Source organism: Melospiza melodia, chromosome 3, assembly GCF_035770615.1.
Source record: "Melospiza melodia melodia isolate bMelMel2 chromosome 3, bMelMel2.pri, whole genome shotgun sequence".
Taxonomy (NCBI): domain Eukaryota; kingdom Metazoa; phylum Chordata; class Aves; order Passeriformes; family Passerellidae; genus Melospiza; species Melospiza melodia.
The window spans coordinates 65,068,737-65,078,084 of NC_086196.1; the positions used below are offsets into that span (position 1 = coordinate 65,068,737).

At 52.3% G+C, this 9,348-nt stretch overlaps 1 protein-coding gene across 1 annotated transcript; it reads right to left on the reverse strand.

The window, feature by feature from the left end:
• Positions 1–1,296: 1,296 nt before the first annotated feature.
• On the reverse strand, positions 1,297–6,198 carry SIX3 (SIX homeobox 3). Its single transcript, XM_063152065.1, has 2 exons — positions 5,129–6,198; positions 1,297–2,808 (listed from the first exon to the last, which is right to left on the reverse strand). The coding sequence occupies exons 1-2, from the start codon at positions 5,893–5,895 to the stop codon at positions 2,616–2,618; spliced, it is 960 nt and encodes a 319-aa protein (XP_063008135.1). The 5' UTR covers positions 5,896–6,198; the 3' UTR covers positions 1,297–2,615.
• Positions 6,199–9,348: the final 3,150 nt, after the last annotated feature.

The window sequence follows — 9,348 nt, forward strand, 5'->3', positions numbered from 1 at the left end:
AACCTTTATCCCCTCCCGGGCAATATTTTTCCTTCAAAAAGCCGCGTGGGGGAGGGGAAGAGCTGGGTCCATCGCACCACCCACGCGGAACACGGCAGCCCCATTGTGCGCCTGTCCCCAGGCAGCTCCCGTCCGTTCCAGTTTCGTACGACGGGAATTTATTTTCTATTAGCTCCCCACTCGCGTTGGCGGCGGGCCAGCGGCACGGCCGGAGCTGCCCGTGGGGAGGGCCCCGGTGCTGCCCCGGGACCGTGCGTGTCCCTGGGCGCGGTGGGACACGCTCCCCACGGGCACACTGCGCTCACACCCGCGGTTCCTCCTCAGGGGAACCTCAGGTGTGCGAGCGTGGTCACACACCAGTTTGTCCTTTAAAATTACCCCTTGGTGGCTCGGCCTAAAATCCCGCACCCTATGGCGGTTCTCCCAAATCCACAGGTAACCTCGTGAGGCGTGGGGGGGAAGGGAGGAGGGGGCAAGAGCCCATGCGCTTTCTGGGTCTCTCCGCAGACCTAGCTCGGACTTCACTAAAAAAAAAAAGAGGGAGAGAGGATTCGGGCAACACAAAGGTAGATGGGAAGACCATACTAGTTTGGAAATGGTCAAGAAATTCCAGGCACGTTTCTCTCTAAATCCCTGGTAATATTCAAAATTGTATTTTCAAGTAAAAACAAGTTTAAAATTCACCTCTTGCTAATTCGCGGCTGAAAAATCTGCCCAGGGCAAAGCAAAACTTTAAGGAAAAAGAAAAAAAGAAAAAGGGAAAAGGAAAGAAAGAAAGATGCTGAAATACTGTTAGTCATGCAAATAAAGGCTTCTTTCAGCACATTACAATATACTCCGGATTCGAGGGGAGGAGCTGCAACCCGTTAAGGGCGAGGAGTTTTTGTTTTTGTTTTCATTTAAAGCTACAAAACAAATCCCGAAATGTCTTAACCGCTCTCTGGAGACACCCATCCTTGCAGGCAGGCGGTCGGGGAAAGCTTTTTAGCTCGCAGTGCGCAACAACCACGACCGGGGCGAGGGGAGACGATGGAGCCCGCCGTGGCGGAGGGGACACGGAGGGGCACACGGCCGTGCCCGGCGCCGCCGCCGCTGTCGCAGCGCGGTGTCCCCGCAGCAGGGGACAGGGTGGCTCGGTCCCTGTGAGATCCCTGCGGCTGTCCCGCCGAGCCGGGCAGGGCAGGGCCGGGCCGGAGCGGCGCAGGGGCCGCGCAGCGCCGCGGGACAGAGCGGGGCCAGCAGCCCACGGGGAGGGAGGGATTTTCCGTGGCGGACAGAAACACCGACATCGCTGGGTAGATAAGAAAATGGAATACTGTATTTGATTTAGAAAGTTTGTACATATAGATAAACACGCAGTTAAGGAAACAATAGTTTAAGCGTCCTACGTGGAGTTTAAGAAGAGACCCCCCCAAAGCTGCTATGAAATACTCAAAATAGCTTTTGCATAAGATAACTACAGTTGCACCCTAAGCTTTTTTTTTTCTTTTTCTTTTTTTTTTTTTTTCTATCGCTGAGGTCCCTTTTGGAAACCCAGCACGTCAGATTTTGACGGCTAAGTTTGTGCAAGGAACACCGAGTCAAGGAAAATAAAAAGGAGAGCGAGAGAAAGGGTTGGAGGGAGATAGAGAGAGGGGAGGAAGAAAGAGGAGAGCAAATATCATATACAAGCATTTCTACACATATATTACAAACTGGGAAAATGACCGCATCATTAAGATATACATAATTCATATAAAATTTTGAAATAAAAATAAAAATCTGTTACAGTCATAACTATTCTTTTTCCACATTTATAACCAGTACCCACACAGGCAGTGACAGAAGTGTAGAAAAAAAGGTGCTTACGAATAAAATGATTGTCTGCTGAACAAAAAAACAGAAAATTGCATCTTGGCTGGACCATCACTCGGACTAAAAAAAAAAAAAAAAAAAAAAAAAAGACAGAGAAAGAGAGAGGAAGAGAGAAAGAGAAATAGGACCAACAAAAAGGCGATAAACATTTGTTATTTCCCTCTTCAAGGAGTTCCTTTTAATTTTTTTTTTTTTTACTTTTGATTTTTGTACAAATTCGATCGGAGTTTGCATTTGTTTGTCTGGTTTCTGTTTGTTTTCCTTTACTATAGAGAATATTTTTTCCCAGATACAAATTTAATCATCATCATCATGCAAGTGGGTGAAATGCGTCCATGGAAAAGCGCAAAGGAGAAATCGTGCTTGTCCTAAAAAGAATACAATTGTCACTTTTGCTTTGTTTTTTTTTTTTCCTTTCTTTTTATATATATAATAATTATTATTTCCCGCCCTCCCCCCCACCCTTCCCGCTGCAGCACCAGCGTTTGTGACTGTTGAAGTTTTAGCTCCATCTCTTGGTGGTGGTGTTGGCTGACGGTGGTGGTGGTGGTGGTGGTGGATTCTCTGATCCCTGTCTGTTTGTTTGCTATTATGTTTGGGTCGGGTTTGGCCTTTTCTTTCCTCCCGGCTGTGTGTGTGCGTGCATGCGTGTGTGTGTCCTGATTCTAGGTTGCCTCGGTTTGTTTTGCTCGGGACGGGGAGAGGGTGCTTGGCTGTTTGGATTTGGATTTTTTGTTTGTTTGTTTGTTTGTTTTCCGATATCATACATCACATTCCGAGTCGCTGGAGGTTACCGAGAGGATGGAGGTGCCCGTCTCGGCTCTTTCTGTCAAACTGGAGACGCTGGTGGTCGGGCTGGCCGCCGTGGACGGAGACTCGGCCGAGCTGTGTGTCGGGCAGCCGGGCTCTGCCAGCGACCGCATGCCGCTCTGTCCTATCGCCTGGTGCTGGAGCCTGCATCGCGCCGGGAGACAAAACAACAGCACAGCCCCGCTCAGACCCCGGGCGCGGCCGAGGGCACGGCCCGCAGCGGGAGCGGCGCTGGGCCCGGGCTCTCCCTCCCGCAGCCCCCGCGCAGCCCCGGGCGGCGGCAGGGCCGGGCCGGGCCGGGCCGGGCAGGGCCGCGCTGTCCCCGCTGCCCGGGCAGGCCAGGCCGCCGCGGGGGGACGCGGCCGGAGCACACCCGGGCACGGGGAGCGCGGTCTGACCCGGGACGGGAGCGCGGGGACATCGCTGCCCCGTGCCCGCCTTGGAAAACACGAGCAGCGCCTTCGCTTTCCGCGCACAAAGTGCCGCTCGTTGGTGCCCGAGCGCGGCGGGCCTAGGAGACGGCGTGCGGGGGTGCCGCGCTCGGACACCGCAAACAGCTCCGAGGAGCCGTCCGCAGCGGGCGGGAATCGCACTGGAGCCCCGCTTCGTGCTCTAGCCAACACCTGCCTAAATATTCCCCAGTGCACGGACACTGGGAGTCTGCGGTAGGGAAGGAGGGAGGTCCTGTCCCAGGGACGCAGCGCAATGAATAAAATAAAAGAAGGAGAATGTGGAACACAGCGCTTCTCTCCCCTCGAAATATAAGTCCTTTTTTCAACTGAAAGCCATAATCAGCTTTAAAGTGCTTTTTCTTTCATTTCTTTCATTGTTAACGCTTAAGGGAATATTACATGTGAATTTTTTTTAAGAGTCAATAAATATTTTTTAGATACGCTAGCATATTGCAAATATTCCTCTGGGCCCGTTTATTCCACTCGAAACCCAAAGAAAGCCTAATTCAGGGATAAGAGCTGAAAGTCCTGGACTGAGCAACCAGCCTCAACCTCTAGCCCCCAGGATTGCCTGTGTGAATCAAAACACACTCTTCGCTCAAATGTTTCTCACCGGCATATTTTTTTATTTAACTTCCTGCAAAGAACAGAAAAAATGTAGCCGGTTTATTCTACATTTCTCATTATTTTAAGCTGTCTAATTTCAGGGTCTTTGATTTTTCTCCCATTTACAAATCCTGGTGCATTCATCTGCTGTCAACAGCGTTGAGTCAACAAAAGCATCCGTAGGCAACTTCTGTTTATTTACAGTCCTAAGCTGATCTGTTTTCCATTTAATGGAAATTAAATAGCGAGGCACTTTTAGGTTGCATTTCTCCTACAGAATCTTTAATCAGTAGCACCACTGCTGTAATTAGGAGGAATTTAAGAGACAGCATTTATTAGAAGAAGTTTTTGTTTACACGTTTACAGTGGTAGCGAAACTTAAATTAAAATAAAACCAATGTGTCAAACTAAATTAAGGGTCCATTTTCATTTGCAAAATAACTTTTACGACAGTAATGAGAAAGAAAGAAAAAAAAAAAAAAACAAAAGAAAGGAAGAAGGGTGCCTCGCTTTTATCACGGCAAAGCGGAAAAGAAAAAAAAAAAAGAAAAAAGACACCGAGAGACACGCAAATAAATGCAAGTGTAAATGCACAGGAAACACACGACCAGGAGGCCAGGTCGCCATGTGGTGTAAACACAGAAATGGAGACGCAGGGGGAAAAAAGATTCCCGGTCTCTTAAATGCTGTTTTGTTTCTGATTTTGGTGTGGGGTTTTGGTTTGTTTTCTGGTTGTTTTTTTTTTTTTTTTTTTTTTCTCCGTGAGCTAAAGAGCTCCGGGGTATGCCTGTGCTGGTCCCGCTGCGCATGCAGAGCAGCACGAACAATTGGAGCGGAGCCGCCGGCTCCGCCGCAACCCGCTCTGAACCGCGCAGCCTGCCTCGGCCTTTCGGCCGGGGAGCCGCGCCTGAGAGCGGCCAGGCACAAATCCCGGCCAGCCCGAAGCCGAAGCGAAGCCCACCGACCCTGAGCAGGGCGGTTTCCCGTCCCCCGCGCCAGCCGCCGGAGCAGGGAGGGAGGGAGGCCGGGAGAGCCGCGACAGCCGCGCTGCTCCGCGCATATCGGCACTCAGGCGCGCCCGCGGAGCTGCCCACGCCCGCCGGGAGCCCCAGCCCTGCCCGCACCCCGAGAGCCCGCAGGGAGCCGGGGCAGGGGGCTGGAGGCACGTCAGGCAACTTTGAGCCGTGCCTGTCCCCGTCGCATCCCCGCTGCTCCCGGGAGAAGACCTACCCGCCCGGCGGGGGGACCGGTTTCTCCCCGGTGGAGAGGAGGAGGAGGAGGGAAGGAGAGGCAGAGGCGCGCTGTCGGCCCGGCGGCTGCCGAGCAGCGGAGCGCGGCCGCCCGCCCGCCCGGTCCCGCCGCCCACCTCGCCCCCCGGCCGGAGAGCGGCACGCAGCCCCACTGACCTGTTCTTAGCCGCCGCCGCTCTGTCTCTTTGCCTTCGGTTTTTGAACCAGTTGCCTACTTGCGTGGGGGTGAGCCCCGTGGCCTGAGCCAGTTCCCTTTTCTTGCTGGGGTTGGGGTAAGGGTCCTGCAGGTACCACTCCCTCAGGAGGCTGCGAGTCCTCTCCTTGAAGCAGTGCGTCTTCTGCTCGCCATCCCAAATGGTCCTGGGCAGCGGAAACTTCTTCCTCACCCTGTATTTATCAACCGGCCCCAGCGGGCGACCCCTTAGCTTCTCGGCCTCCTGGTAGTGCGCTTCGAGCCACATGGCCTGCAACTTGCCGTGGGACTCCTTGGTGAATTTGTGGTTCTCCAGGATGTGGTAGAGGTCTCGGAAGTTGCCCGTGTGGAAGGCCACCACCGCCCGGGCGCGGAGGATGGACTCGTGCTTGTTGATGGCCTCGCATGCCCCCGGCGCCACCGGCAGCGACCAGAGGAACCTCCCCAGCCTTTCTATGTCTCCAGTCTCCTCCAGCGTCTCGCAGACGCTGGCCACTTGCTCCGGGGAGAAGTTGAGTGTGGGCAGCTGAAACATTGACAACTCTTCGTGGGGTGCCCGGGAGCTGCCGCCTCCACCGCCGCCGGCACCGGGGCTGCAGCCCGAGCCGCTGCCGCTGCCGCCGCCGCCGCCGCCGCTGGCGAGAAGGAGGGAGCGGTGGTGCGGATCGGCGGCGAAGTTTGGCAAGAAGAAATGGGTGGGATAAAGCTCTAGCGGGGACCTGAACACCATGGGATGACCGGGGAGAGGGGGAGATAAATCAAGGAGAAAAGAAAGAAAGGGAGGAAGAAGGGAGGAAAGGGCACACGCACCGCGCACGCATCCACACCCGCACACGCACACACAGCCACATAGAGGCACGGGGGCACACACACTCACACGCACACGCGGGCACACGCACACGCGCGCTCACACGCACCCCACACGCACACGCACTCACACACACCCGGCCCCGCGCCGCCGCCGAGTCAGGATTCAGTGATTCAACAGCGATCGCCCTAATGACAACAGCCTCATAATATCTCCCCTAAATCCACAGTGAGTGCAGCGCTGAAACATTTTGTTTCGCTTTTCTATTGGTCTTCTGAGTGTCGTTGTGGCGTTGCCATGGCAGCCGCTGCCAATCACTGTCAGCACTGCCAATCATTACGGAGTACGTAAGGGAGGTTTTTACCACTTCGCCCAAATGCACGGGGGGGAGGGAAGCCGGGCGGTTGGTGGAAAAGCCTGGTTTGTTGTTTGGATTTTTTTTTTTCCTCCTTAATCTTTGCAACTCCTAATCTCAGCACTTCCCCTTCTCCCTGTCTCTCCCCCCTCCTTCTCCACACCCCTCCTAAATAAGGGATCAAATAATGCGAAAAGCAGTGTGCACATATTTGTTGAATGGGATGAGCAATTAGAGGGTGGAATATTATTGTGATCTTAACGAGCCTCGTTAAAGCTAAAGGAGATATGGGGGAAAAGTAAATGGGCCAGGCTGGGATACGCGTTCGGATAAAGGGCTCCTAACTGAGACAATTTACACATGATTTGCACGTAGTTTCACTTCATTCTGCCTATCTGAGCACTAATAGTGCCGGGGAAGAAAAGAAAGATGAGATCATTAGACCCATCCTCGCGCCGGTGACCCTCCCAGAAGCAGGCACATACAGTACAGGCTGGGTTTAGCCCTGCTTCACCCAGGAGTCTCTCCTCCCCGCTCCCGCTCCCTGCGCCTCTCCGCGGAAGGAGGGATCGGCTGTGCGCGGAGTTCCGCGGCCGCTCCGCCGGGAGCCGCCCGGGGCGCCCAGCCCGGCTCCGCTCCGGCCGCCCGGCTCCGCCGCCGACCCCAGCTCGCTGCCTCCCCCGTCCCACTCCTCGCCTCCCCGCCCTCCCGCTCCTTCTCGTCTTCCCTTCCCCTCTCCTTTCTCTTCCTTCGCCCCACTTTGTTTTTCTTGTATTCTGGCTTTCCTCCTCCCACTCGCCTCACCTCCCCTCGCCCCTTCCTTTCTCCGGAGCCCAGCGACCTTGCGAGGTTGTTCCTCACCCCCAAATCCACCAGGGCTTTACACCGTACCTCTCCTTTTCCCCGCTAACTCTGCCCCCCAACTTGCAAGGCTCTCATACTGGGAAGAGGAAAGGGATGCGAGCCAAAGTGGTTTTGAGCTTTATTTTTTTTTTAAATATTCATTTATTTATTTTTCTCATTATGAAATTGGGAGCAGGGAAAATATCCGTAGTGGTGGTTTGAGTTCATCCCTCAGTAAAACACAGCTGGGTCGTCAGACCTTGCTACCATGCAACTATATTTATTATTAGGTATGTTGCTTTTAAGAAGATTTAATCGGCATCTTGAGCTGGTAACTCTTTTGTTTGGTTTCTGTAGCTATGGAAGTGTGATTTACAGAGATTTGTACGGGTCATGGACATCTTTCCAGACTTACTGTGTATATTTAGACAGGACTTTGCTTGGTGTTAAAAAGTGTATATTTTGAATAGGTTCACACACAGTAGCAAACAATACCGACATTGTAAAGGCATGTACAACGAGTATTGAAACGCAGCATCCAGACTTCAACTAATCTGCCCTCAATAAAGCTGAAATAATTATCCTAAGCCGCCTTTCTAGAAGAAAAATCATTCAGGAATTCAAAACTTTTTTAAAGATCTTTTCTGCATTCCGATGGAGATCGAGGGGTGAGGCTTGGAGCCCAAACTACTTTCAGACATCAATGGAGGGAAGGAGGGGGGGAAGTGAGATATTACAATTAAAATGTGAAAACATAGCGTGACTTGCCCTATCCGAAGGATAATAATAATACTGCTATGGGTGGTAGAAGTTCTTTAGCTGCGCTCCAAACTGGTTGTGATCCTTTCACAGCGCACTCCTCGTGAAATAATTCTAAGTGGCAGATGAATAGGTCCAGTTGGAAGAGCTGCTGGACTGGAAGAAGCTCGCTGTATGACACATTCATCTGATTTCCACTAAACTGTCATCGGTGTGCTACGTGGCTTCATAGTCCTAATGGAAATAATTCGCCCTCTTAATTTTTAGTGATCTGCTTAAGCACTTCTGTTAACAGACTTGGGGAAAACTTCTTTTCACCCTCCCACCTTCCCTGGCTCGTATTTCCAGTCGTACAGCTAAGGAGGGAAAGAGACTTCTCAGCCCCTCTACAAATCGACTTGGAGGTATTAATTGGACAACAATATGTTTAGCCAAAGATTTTAATACACACACACACACAAAATCTTTTTCTTTGTAATCCTTTCCTTTTATGTAAAGGATTATAGAGGGGAGAGTGGGGGGAATTCCTGCGAGAGTTTCTTAATATTTGATTCCATTTTTCTTCGAGCTGCAAATTAAACTACCTTAAAATGTATTTCCAGAATAACATGCAAACCTTCTCTGTTGTTTTGGGTTTGTTTTTTTTTTTTTTTTTTTTTTTTTTTTTTTTTTTTTTAATCTCAAGGACTATCATATACTGGTCGTTCGGCTTTAGGTTGCAACCCCTCTATTAGTATTCCTGATGAATCTCTGAAAGCTTCTACATATATTCTTTCTTTCTCTCTCTCCCTTTTCCTTCAGCTTCCCCCCCCCCTTTTTTTTACCTTTCTCCCCACCATACATAAACACGTAACAACTGCATTTCTGGCGAAAGTCTTTCTTCCACAATATCCTTCCTTGGGGTATTTTAATGCGTGTATTCTGTGTGCGTGTGTATTTACTACCAAACAAACCCACAACCCTGCCTATCAGCTAGCACCAAGGTCTTGCTGAAGCCCAGTCTCCTCTCTGTGCCGCCAGGTCCAGCACGGGAGCTCTGCTGGCCAGAGGCTCTTGCGAGGACGGAGCCGCATCCTCAGGCGTCCCCGCCGCTCCCGCGCTGCAGACGCGGCTCGCCGAGGCTCGGTGGTGGCCAGCCAGACCTCGGGGAGCAGATCCTGCGCTTGCCCAGCGCGGCCGGGGATTCAGCGCTCCCCTAAGCCTGTTAGGGACACACTCTCATGTCCTGAAATGTGCAAGCAGATAATTGTTGGCGCTCCAGCTTTGTGTGAGGAGGCCAGGGTGTAAATGGCTTTTAATGACTGCAGCTGCTGGCTGCAAACTGTCAATGGGATCGGCTAATACCGAGCCCGGACCCGCCGGGCGCCCAGCCGCAGCCGCCGCCGCGGGGCGGGCGCGGAGGGGCGCGGAGCGCAGGA

Coding starts and splice junctions, on each gene's coding strand:
- SIX3 (XM_063152065.1), bottom strand. CDS start 5,895: ATGGTGTTCAGGTCCCCGCTAGAGCTTTATCCCACCCATTTCTTCTTG. Junction 2,809..5,128: donor GCGGCGGCGGCTAAGAACAG/GTCAGTGGGGCT, acceptor GGCGCGATGCAG/GCTCCAGCACCAGGCGATAG.